The sequence below is a fragment of the Misgurnus anguillicaudatus genome, chromosome 13, assembly GCF_027580225.2.
Source record: "Misgurnus anguillicaudatus chromosome 13, ASM2758022v2, whole genome shotgun sequence".
Lineage (NCBI taxonomy): Eukaryota > Metazoa > Chordata > Actinopteri > Cypriniformes > Cobitidae > Misgurnus > Misgurnus anguillicaudatus.
In genome coordinates, this window is record NC_073349.2 from 12220299 (window position 1) to 12232957 (window position 12659).

General features: G+C 40.2%; 1 protein-coding gene across 2 annotated transcripts in view; it reads right to left on the minus strand.

Moving 5' to 3' along the window:
• Positions 1–7548: 7548 nt before the first annotated feature.
• Positions 7549–12659, minus strand: part of xkr7b (XK, Kell blood group complex subunit-related family, member 7b) — a 79200-nt gene continuing 74089 nt past the window's right edge. For both annotated transcript variants that reach the window (XM_055188859.2, XM_073875039.1), the window contains exon 3: positions 7549–9360. In XM_055188859.2, the coding sequence (XP_055044834.1) occupies positions 8384–9360 (977 nt within the window). In that variant the 3' untranslated portion in view covers positions 7549–8383. The remainder of the gene's footprint in view (positions 9361–12659) is intronic.

Sequence of the window (12659 nt, forward strand, 5' to 3'; positions counted from 1 at the left end):
GCAGGACTATGCAGGAAACACACTTCCTGCTGGACAGGAAACTCCACCAGAAAGTCGAAAATCCTTCAGTCTCAAAGTACTGATACACACATACTGACACAGCACAAAAAGCCAGGTAGCAAACACACCCAAAAAACTTCTCCAAAATAGTCATGAGAGGAACTAATGGGTTGGTACGTATTGGCAAGAGACATCAAAAACATGTACCTAAACCATATCGGCATGGTTTATGTATAAATAGTCTAGTTTTAGAGGGGGTTTAAGTATTTTAACTGGTCAGTCTGGTCTTAGCTGGTCAGGCTCAGCCACCAGGTAAGACCAGCTGAACATCACTGGAGGAGCCATCTTAAAGAAAAACACCACCGTTTTTCAATATTTTACTATGTTCTTACCTCAACTTAGATTAATTAATTCATACCTATCTTTTTTCAATATGTCCACTTAAGCTTTCTACAGCGCGTCTTGAATGTGTTAGCATTTAGCCTAGCCCCATTCATTCCTTAGGATCCGTACAGGGATGCATTTAGAAGCCACCAAACACTTCCATGTTTTCCCTATTTAAAGACTGCTACATGAGTAGTTACGTGGTGGCATCGAGCACTGATGGAAATTTAAGCGAGAGAGGGAGTGATGATGTTATTGCGCGCTGAGGTCGAAATATTGCAAACGTAGTGTTCTTCCGCTGTACAATATAGTTCTCAAAAAAATCGCCATGTTTTATTTTGTGCCACCACACTTACTCATGTAACTCCTCATGTAACAGTCTTCAAATAATGCAAACATGGAAGTGTTTGGTGGCCTCTAAATTCATCCCTATTTGGAGCCATAGGAATGAATGGGGGCTAGGCTAAATGCTAACACATTCACAACACGCTGTACAAAGATTAAGTGCACGTGTTGAAAAAAGATAGGGATGTACTAATTTGTGTAAGTTGAGGTAAGAACATAGTAAAATATTGAAAAACTGTGGTGTTTTCCTTTAAACCAGCTACTTCTATCTTAAACCAGAAAAGACCACCAACCAATTTAGCTGTTGTGTATTTGGCATTTAAAAATAATGCTCTGAAATAATAAAAAAAGTTGATGATGAAGTTCATTGGCCACGTTTAAAGTATTTCTCGAACAGAAAGATACTTTTCTGACTTTGAAATGATTAAAAATGATGTTTAAAGTAATTCATCTGCAATGGATGTCTATGGAGCAAAATAATTAAATCGTTTGTAAACTAAACTTTGTAACATTTATCCTTGCACCTATTATACATAAGTTACCAGCTTTATCTAATCATGTAAGGAAATGATGTGATGTACTGAACAGACAATTGTAATATGTGATTGTATCACACTAATGTAAACATATATAGGGGCGGTTTCCCGGACAGGGATTAGACTAGTCCTAGACAAAATTAAATGTAACTGAAAACAGCTTGCACTGACATATCTTAAAATACATCAGTGCCATTAGTTTGGCCTTGAAGTAATGTTTTTAGTAAGGCATGTTTGTTAAAACTAGTTATATTTCCTAATTAAACTAAGGTCTAGTCCTGGCTTAAGCTAATCTCTGTCCGGAAAACCACCCCATAATGTTTAAGTCTGTTTAAGATATACTTTTAAGAATACCCTTATAAATTGTATCACCATCTCAATGATCACTAGGTTTGGGTTTGACCTCCAAGAAGTCGTGTCAATCTTGCTGCAGTTACTCATAGCATCCACAGGGTGGCAGTGTGGGCCAGGATTTGTAATAAAATGGGGAGTGGCACTTTTATATGAAGAAAAGAGAGCTGATCACCTGCAGAGGTACAGCACGCTCACTTACTGCCAAACCCCCCCACAGATTCAATCTTTAAAGCCTTTGGTACCAAGAGTAATGTCATACAGTTACATACTTCTGAAGTGTAGAAATGTATGTTTATTCAGTTAGTGACATACTACAGAAACATAATGAAACTCCTTAGTTTTCAGTGACAATGTACTCGGATTGCTAAACAGCCCTGGGAGGGTACTGGCATACTGGTAGCTCCGTTTAAGAAGAAACAGATCATATAAACTCAATGTCATACTGGGACAGCGGCCAAACAGACCATGAAAATCATTGGCAGATGATAACGAAGCCTGAGGAGAAAGCAGTGGACTGGTGTGTTTGCTTAAAGTCAGTGTGAAATCAGAATATTTAATCTTCAAGCTCGATTTACATTATATGTTTAAAGAAAAGTAATCTTTCGTAAAAAATTCAACCATTCTACAATCTTACCAATAGTTTCCGACACAATATAATGCGGATTATGTCTAATGTAAGCGGATTATGTCTAATGTAAGTTTTATGGCAATAACACATGAAAGATAGCCTACTTTTGATAAAGATCCATAACCATTATAGGAAACGTGGTCATGCTGTCTAGAGGAAACTTGACCTCATGTCCATATCCCAGTGAAAAAGCCTCCTCAAAAGTATGCACTGCGGGGGTAACCCACAGCCCACAACTGCAAACTTGCATTCAGGTCTGGTTTCATTTTGGTTTGGGACCCACATATTTTACACATCGATTCCAGATCCGATCAATTCCCAATGGATAAAATGAAGTCCTGCGAGTCAGTTGTAAGAAGTTAACCCTAAATGGTTTCTTGCAACTTGGCCCTTGCACTCTCAGAAATAAAGGTACAAAGCTGTCACCCGGGCGGTCCCCTTTTAAAAAGCTCACTTTTTTCTGAAAGGGTGCATATTGGCAAAGATACCGTATATTTACATACAGTAGATACATCAGTAGCGGCTGTTTTTATGGGCCGCTTTATGCAAGTCTTTCGCCATATTGAAACGGTCCGAAGTGGTACCTTAACCAGTGTTGCCAAGTCTGCGGTGATCACTTTAAAACTGGTGACGCAGATTGCTTTTCCTGCTGTTAAATGGTAAAGCCAGAGTTTTGTTATCAGCTGTCAATATTAAGGTAAAAAAAGGGCACTGATGTATTTTAGCCCATTCCCCGCCAGCCATTTTTTGAAAAGTTGCCCACCAGCATTTTTTTGTGATTTTCACAAGTTTTATAAAATGCCTTCCAGGAAAAATGTCTTCTAATAATATATAAACATACAAATATTTCAAATGAAAGAACAGACCCTCTGCTTTTAAACAAACGATAAACAAACAAACAAAACGGGGGGAAAAAACGTTTTATCCTTTCATCATTTTTTTTCTCTGCTTATAAACTCTCAAAAAGCTGAATGATGCATTTTTGTGAAGGAATTTTGTTAGAGATCCAATTCAGAACAATTATCAAAACATGCAGAGTTTAAAATTAGTAAATAACGTTTTGACTTTAAAGGTTCTCTAAGCGAATTCACGCGTTTTAGACCATAAAACATTTTTTGTTACATACAGCAAACATCTCCTCACTATCTGCTTGCTTCCTGTCTGCTGATCAAACTGTAAAAAAAGCGATCTCTGTAGACAGCCCAGCCTCCACAAACTGCAGTAATAACAAACTGGCCAAACCTACACCAGAAACCATAACAAAGTGTTCTAACCAATAAACACCAAGAAGGATTTGGTGGTTGGGTTTGGGCGAGTTTATGTAAGCACGGAAGGGAGGAGGAGGAGTTAACTACGCTCAGTTTGTTTGAAAATACATTTCAAAAATCAACACACAGATTCGCTTAGAGAACCTTTAACGTTTTTTTTTTCATAAATTGGGTAAATCATCTAGTGGATAATCGCGGTATTGCAGATTAACATAAAAAAATCATCAGGAGCACTTTTTAATGCAAATTTTTTCTCTTAATTGACAAGATAACTCGTCAATGGCGGGAAAAGAGTTAAGATATGTCAGTGCAAATTGTTTTCAGCTTAGACACTCTTAGATTCATTTAAGTCTAGGGCTAGTCTAATCCTTGTTTATCCTAGTCCCAGACTAAAATGTATGTTTGAGCTGCCTTCATTTCAAAACGCCTTGTACTGACATTTTGTAACATATATCAGTGCCACTTGCAGTGGCGGTTCTAGACAAATTTCACTAGGGGGGCCAAGTAGTGGCCAGTGTTTTACCAAAGGGGCACATAAAAAAACGGCAAGAAATTATATTTAAAGATTATAGGGGCGGTTACAGGAATTATTTTAAGACAGGACTAGGCCTTAGTTTAATTAGGAAATATAACTAGTTTTAACAAACATGCCTTACTAAATACATTACTTGTGTACATTTTGAAGCAAAACAAAGGGCACTGGTGTATTTTAAAATATGGCATTGCAAGTTGTTTTCAGTTTGGACAGCTCTTACATTTATTTTAGTCTAGGACTAGTCTAATCCCTTTCCGGGAAACTGCCCCATAAACTTTATCTTACTTTACAATCATATAAATCTTTATTTAATACAAGAGTGAGTGCAGGTGCAAAAGGGGAGCTGGGCTCTTTTCTAAACCCCCCAACCGAAAATCACGCGAGCCTACTCAATAAACTTTATGAAATGCAAACTTTTATAAAGACAAACGTTTGTTTTAGTTTACATATAAACACACATTGCTAGACAGTTAGGGACCACAAATACTACATAATATTTATTTTAAATTGTAAACATTTTTACATGACACATTTAATAATATTCCTCCAATTTTATGCACGTATATGTAAGAGCATAATTACAGCGCTTTTTACAATGTGTAAACTTTAAAAAGTTAGCGAGGTGTTGGTTTTGCCGGTTGTTGATGAGTAACAGCTGTGAATGATCACCGCGTTTAAGCAGCCACGTCACAGGAGAACAAGTGAACAGTGTCTCAATGTGAAGTGAGCTAGAGTCCTTACCAGTGCCCGAACCTGGATACACATTCTCAACATCGAGAAATTGGGAACAAATTGAGACACTCGCTGAGCAGCACCCAGCACCCGCAGCCAGCTACAGTGGTTGGGTGCGCCGCTCTAATTTGCCCGTTTAGAACGTTATGCGTCGGATTAGTTCCGCTTTTGGCGCTCGCGTGTAAAATCAAAATAAATGTATACTTTTTTATTTGGTCAGCACGGGGTGGCCACAGGGGTGGCCAGGGACTTGTCTACAGAGGCACGGGCCACCCTTGGCCTCCGTGTAGAACCGCCACTGGCCACTTGTGCTACAACCTGGCACAAGGCATCTCTCCTTGTTCTTGTACAAGGTTAATGTTAATTTTGTGCATTGTCCCTGCTTAAATAAATGAAACTGAATTGTTTTGTCTCAATAAGCACACCAGAATTGTTTTATTGTAAGGTATGTTTGTAAAAACTACTTAAATGTCTTAATATAACTAAGGCTTGGATTAATCTAAACCATGTACGGGAACCCACCCCATAAACAACACATGAAAGGTGTTGGTTCTCACCTGTGAAAGGTTAGCCCATTTTTATCTGGAATATAAATATATTTGTGAATATAAATCTCTGCTGGGTTTACGAACCAGAGGCTGCGCAATGTGAGTGACGGACCTCAAACATAGATATTGGTACATCAGTGATACATATCTGTACCTACAGTAAATGGTTAGGACCTTAAATGTTTTAAATGTTTTAATGTTTTAAATCATTTACCTTTTTTTCCGAAAGTGTAAATTCAGTTTCTTGTAAAATTTTCATGTTTTTACATGAAAATATAACAATACAAAAGTAAAATGAAAGGTATATTCTGTTTTATGCATTTGCTACATTGCATGTAGTTTAAAAGTGAAGTTCTCTCATATAGAGAGTACTGTTGACCTGCAGAACCCCTGTGTGTGTGTGTGTGTGTGTATGTGTGCGTGTGTGTGTGCGTGTGCGTGATTGTGTGCGTGTGTGTTACTACAGTAGAGGTTCCGTTGACCCTTTTAAGGTCATGAGTAGAAGTGGTAGAAGAGAGGAGCTAATGGTTGGTGGGCTTTCACGAGAGGCATATACACACAGCCCTGCTTAATGATCCTGCAGTTACCACAGCAACCTGTCAGAAGAAAGGACATTTATCTTAAGGTGGATGTTTCTGTTTTTTTCTGTCACTGTGTCATATAAATTAAGGAATAGTTCAGAAAATTTAAATTCTCTTACTTTACTTACCCTTATGCCATTCCAGATGTATATGACTTCCTTTCTTCAGGGTAAAATTAAAAACTATCCTACTCCAGCTTTGTAATGCCATTGAATGGTGGTCAACGTTTTGAAGGCCACCAAAGCACACAGATCCATCATTAAAGTAATCTAAATGACTCCAGTGGGTTAGTAAATGTCTTCTGAAGTGAAATTATATGTTTGCGACAGAAAATTATTAATATTTTGAGTTTATTCAGCATTGATAACATCGTCTGACATTAAGTTAATAACAAAACCCAACGCCGCCATATGCGAGTCATTAAAGGAACATGCCGACTTTTTGGGATTTAAGCTTATTCACTGTATCCCCCAGAGTTTTATAAGTCCATACATACCTTTTTCATCTCCTTGAGTGCTGAAACTCTGTCTGACGCACCTATCGCTAGTCTAGCTTAGCACATAGACTAGAAGTAAATGGCTCCAGCTAGCATACTGTTCCCAATAAGTGACAAAATAATGCCAAGATTTTCCTATTTATATGTTGTGATTTGTATAGTACAAAGGTCATTTAAGTAACAGCCATCTTTAACAGTATGGTAACTATATTCTCAGAAGGCGAAGTACTGCTCCTTATATATACAGTGAGGAAAATAAGTATTTGAACGCCCTGCTATTTTGCAAGTTCTCCCACTTAGAGGAGGAGTCTGAAATTGAGTCTGAACACCTTAGGATTGTTTTTACAGGACACATTCTTGCCTTCACAGCTAACAGGATGAAACACACTTCAGTTGTCTCTCAATGAAACATAATGCAGGGTCTCATGTCTGACACTCATGACGAAAGCAAGATGTGATGCAATGGCCAACAAATTTTAAAAATAGCACAGACATGTGTCCCCCTTATAGTGCAGCATAATTACAGCGATGATGCATCATTTGCTGCTCCATAAGAATCTTCATACTGGACAGCAGGATTCTGTCACTGGCAATTACCCACCATATCTCTGGGTATTTCTGCTTGGTTTAAAACCAGAAAGTGGCATTTCAATGTGACAAGACCTCAAAAGACCTCAGAGAGAAAGAGCTTCAGCTGATGTCTTGTGATGGTTTTGCAACTAGGGTGAGGTCTTCTTTATAGTCGTTGTTTCTCCAAAATGCTCCACAAAAAAAGTAGAGTATGATAAGCAATAAAAGCAGTATTAAGATTTTATGAGGTGACAAAAGACACATTTTTGTCTCGTCTTGGGATAAAATGAACATTCACAATCGCCAGACCACAAAGCCCCCAAAAAGCAGTCGCCTAAATAAGAAAATAATGAGTCAAATGAGCATATAAACATATAAAAGGGTTTGGGGACTCGGATAGTGCAAACAAAAAGAGACAGACATTACCTCACACACACGTTAAAAATCCACTCTGTCAATCATTTTGGATTTCATGTTGTCAAAAAACTCGGATTCAATTCAAACTAATCAGTCGCAGGGTGAAATGATCATTCCCAGCACCTTGTTTTCAATAAAATTCCAAACAGACACACAAATTTAGTTATTTACTTTTTTCCGAGGCTGTCATGTCATCATTTTTTAACATTTTTTCCAACTACAATTTGATCACAGCTTTTTGTCTTATAATATGACTTTTTTCATTTATCTTAACAGATAAACAATACAGCATGACCCATAACCAGTCAGACACACAGACAACCCAAAAACATTCATACCAAAACACTGGCACCATTCTATATACATACAGTATAACAAAAGATAATATCTATATATGAATATTCAATTAGAAGTATATCAAAGACATGGTCACAGAGTCATAAAAAATAAATCTAATAAATAAATAAATAAGTCAGTCGATCAATAATTACTGAAGTACTCTTTTTCGAGGAAATGGATGATCGATTGAACTCGCTAACCTCACCATTCACAGAAGCAAATAATACATGATTTGTACTGTATTCAGATCACTGAAACATTAAACTTTTCAAACCAATGCAGTAAGCAGGCCGGTCCTGAGCAATGCTCATTGGTCTGTTCATCTATATTTTTTACATTACACGTGTCTACTTTCCGCACTCATTACCAACATTCAGTGCATACAATATGTAGAAAGGCATGTCCCTCTCCAAAAATACCTTTCTGTTCGGGTCTGTTCATGTAAACGGCACATACTCCCATGCTTGCAGTGCATTTCCAATTGTGCATTTTCAATGCCGAACGTGTAGACGTCCCACTGTGTAGCACCATGCTGACCATCGGGGATCGCAACGTAAACTCACGGCGTCGTCTTTCACCCGAGTCCCACCTCTGCATAGAGATGTCACGTGGAAGGTGGAGCCCCCTGGTGGTGGGAGGTATGAACAACACTACACCGTAGTCTCATACTCTGTCACTTCTTTGGGGTCGCTGAAGGTGTGGTACTGGATGCGGGGCGTCACAGGAGACGTGTTCTCTAGCACCAGAATGGTCTTCCTCAGCCTCCGATCGATAAAGTGAGCGTCCCAGGCCGGGTACCTTTTTCTTGGCAGGTCGATGCGGATGACGGGGCCCTCAGTTCTTGGGGGACGTGGGGAAGGAGCTGGGTGAACGGTGGGAGGCCTTACCTGAAACACAGGTAGGCAGCTGTCTCTGTCCCCGGCTCCTATCTCCCGATCCCCACCAGTAGTCCTCTGAAGCGTTCTGGGTGGGCTGGTAACTACATCTGGCTGAGGCAGGGGTGTCCCCAAATCCCCAATGCCACCTAGTCCGATAACCCCCATTCCTTCCTCCACGCAGCTCCACTGAGTGCCCAGGATGGGACCATCTGGGTGGAGCAAACAATAATACACAAACATAAAGAACGTTCCTAACGCATAGCTACACACAACAACACACACAATAATCAGGGAGTAGAAGTCCGAGGTGTGAGGTCCCCTGTGGATGTACCAAGCGGCGGTGAGTGCGACATTCTCAATCAAGGTCACGCAGTAGTACACACCCAACCGGAAGCGGGCGCGGCCTTCCTTCACGTTAAACCAGCAGAAGATGTAGATGATGCCCACCACCATGTTGTAGATGATCTCCTCCCACTTGGACATGCAGAAGTCAGTCTCACCCTGAATGATCCAGAAGGTCATGGCACACCAGTGGGCCACGATGAAGATCCCGAAGTAGAGCTGGAAGACAGAGGCGAAGAGGGCAAAGGCGATGGTCCGAGCACCGATGGTGAAGAGGTGCCAGAGCATTTGGACAATCACGGCCTTGTAGGACATGGGGAGCTTATCGTCACGAGAGTCACGCAGAATCTTCTGGTATGAAGCGATCATCCAGGCAAGAGAAACCAATGAGGCTGATGCAGAGAGACCTATGAAAATAGAGAGAAGAGCTTAAGTAATACATCATAAGGCCAGACATATGCTACACTATTGTGAAAAAGTCCCCTCAACATTCTTCATAAGACTCACTGAAAGAACACTGCCAGTAAAATCACACCGTTTCTATTAATGATACTTGGTTGGTTATTACGAATCTTGTATAGATCATTTCACACAGAGATTACGGAAAATACACTGAAAATGTGCCCAGGATTTGTCCAGGATCATTTGATTGTGGTTCGTTCACACTGCCATTGATTTTCTGGAATCTGTGTGTGCATTCACACATGCATTTAAAGATGCCGTAAAGACACCTGCCATATTTAAAGTCCTGCACTTGGTCTGAAGTTATTATCCGTGATTTCTCTTTAGAGAAACAACACGCTTGCATTTTTGTTTATGATAAGATCATGAAGGAGCGCATGACGTGCTGTTCTATTATGCTGGCGAAAGATCTCAACTTAAGCACGGATAGTGACGAGTTCCCTGATCTCTGCTTCAGTCCAGTTTGCAGACATTTCTTGTCATGCATATTAATCTGCATTAAAATCCCTGGGTCAAAGAGTTGGACCATATCTTCTTGTTGCGATAACTCCTTACTACGGCACAACCCTTATGACATTGTTATGTCTTTGTTCACACACAATGCTTTCTGTAAACATTACAGCAATGTTACTAGATCCGTTTTACTGGAACGTGTTTTTTACGGAAATTTTCTGGGATCAAAGTGCTGTGTGAATGGGGTTTATTACAAAGGTCTGAGTCAAGAACTCTCATGTCTCTCGCTCTGTACCTTTTCAAAAAGCCAGAAAATGTCGCTGCCAATGGTGAAGTGGACAGTGCTCCGACATATAGTGCAGACCCGTCCGCAATCGGACAGCAAAAAAATATAATTTACCTGACCCGCTTCCTGGCCCGCATTTTTTTAAAGTAGTAATTGTTTAAAATAATTAATTGGCATCTTTTTCAAACGACCCGACCGACTGCAACCCAAATATAATTAAAAATATTTTTGAATGACTCGTAACCGCGGGTGACCGCAAGCACTCGCTAATTATGGATCAACCCGTGCATCACTGGTGCAGACGCACTTCCGGCAACTCAAGTTCGAATAGTAGTCTCGCGTAGCCAGACCTTCAGTACTAAAGATCTGGTGTTTTTCGCTTCTTTTTCTGGACAAAGCCCGCCCACAAGCTGTTTGACCGACATGTCAAACAACCAATAACAGTTTGTTTCGTCTAGCGTCACGTTTCAGAATCCCCACAATAACGAGCCGGCTGGCAACATGTCAGTTATTGAAATGACCAGCCAACCGAATAGCATCTAAATAAACAACATTACTCATCATAGAACAACGTTGTGCACTTTCATCAACAGCCACACCAATGAGACGCTCCCGATAAACGTCTGTTTGAAGCATATCTTTTCGCTTTGTAACACCTACAAGCAATTCAGGAGAACCGAACTTTTTGACTCCACTAACTGCCTCAAGCAAAACTCTTGGACGTCTTTTAGAGAGTCTATGCCGCAAACTTTGCATATTTTTGAGAACCCAATGTTTAGCTGATCATTATAACTGCTCATTATTATCCAGGTGAACACGACTGATTCTCTTCCTCAATGGAACGTCAGAGCTTTGTTTTCCAGGGACCGAAACTAATCTCGACACTCGCGTCTCCTGGAAATCTGGTTTATTTCAACCAAAGACGACTTTGACATTCTCACAGGGTTTCCAGAAAAGTGTACGAAAAACATCAGACGTTTAAACAACAGTCTGTGGGTGTGACGTCTGAGGCTGAGACTAGAATCCTACCCGAAGTCCTTTGGCGATCCCATACCCCTCTCTCCACCACATACTTTCTTGTTGTCTCCTTAAATACTGTTAAATAAAGGCAAACATGGCCCAAAAAATAATAAAAAAGCCTGAAAAGAGAAAATGCTAAATATAAAACTTAATTAAAGTCATTAAAAACAACCACAGTTCCACATTCCCAGACTTCCACCCTTCAATATTTCATTAGATCTGATGTGATTCATTGCTAATGACATGCGACTGAATAATTAACTTTTGAGAAATTAATAATTCAAGCCATAAATGATGTCTCTTGCCTCTCCCGACTCAAAACGTATGAATGTGTGAAAATACCTTGCGTCATGGCCGACACGATTTGAAATGAAAGATACAGACGATTCAAAGATGCGAAACGATCACAGCACACGCTTTTGAAACAAGAAGTGACATGAGCTGGCAGAGAGTCAAGGAAAGATTGATAGCGTTGAAAAGCAACGAACGTTCAAAGTTATGCCACATTTGTTGCTTTTGTTTTTAAATTTCAAGTTGTATTTTATAGAAGCAAAAGCACCTGCTGAGACGACAAATCGCTGGGCTTGTTACCAAACTGCCTGAGAGAAATGTCTCTCCAGAGAGAGAGAAAGAGAGAGAGAGAGTATTTGATTCGTTGAGGGGGAAACAGACAGGCGTTTCATGTTGTGTTTGCGAGTACCCTAGAGCGTGAGGTTGTGTGAAAAGGTGAAGAAGAAATGTGTGAGTGAGTGTGTGCATGTTCTTGTGCGATTGAGAGATATGAAGTTATCTCTAGAGACTTTTACCGAGAGCTGATGCTATCATGGGATCAACTCTTTAACGCTTCCCACTGCATGCCTGTTTATCTTTGGTTCTGCCGCTTGATTCCCATCTCTGTCACAATTCACACACTTTAAACATCCCTTTCCAGCCTCCGGTCGGGCTTACATCAGGTCACCTGAGGCTATTTGGAAGACCACATGAAAAGCATCCATTGCATGCGGTCAGATCCGGATTGGAGAAAATTCCTATCCAAAGGTCGATCCTGGCATAAATAATGCAAGACATACTATTATTTTCTGCTTCAGGCCCACACGGTACATATCCCATTCCAAATTTCCCTTAGCACAGACTTGACCCCTGATGTTTGTTGAGTGGTTACTCATTTTCTGGCGAGAATCTTATCGAGTCCCTTTTGCATATTTCGCTTCATCTTCATATGCTCTCCGTCTCTCTCGTCTTTTCAAACGGCTCATTTGGTGCAGATCCAGATTAAGCGAGGTCTTAATTAGCAGATCCAAAAGCATTAGTCTGTGTTTTCCCGCTACGCTTCCAGCCTGCCCGCTACTCTCTCTGTTTTCTCCTGGCCTGGCTTTTATGGAGCAAAGCGCTGGCAATCTTAATTAAATCAAACATCGTATACAGCGCAAGCCCACAAAGACTGCCTTAGATTAGAATGCAGTTTAAAGAGAAACGGATAAGGCA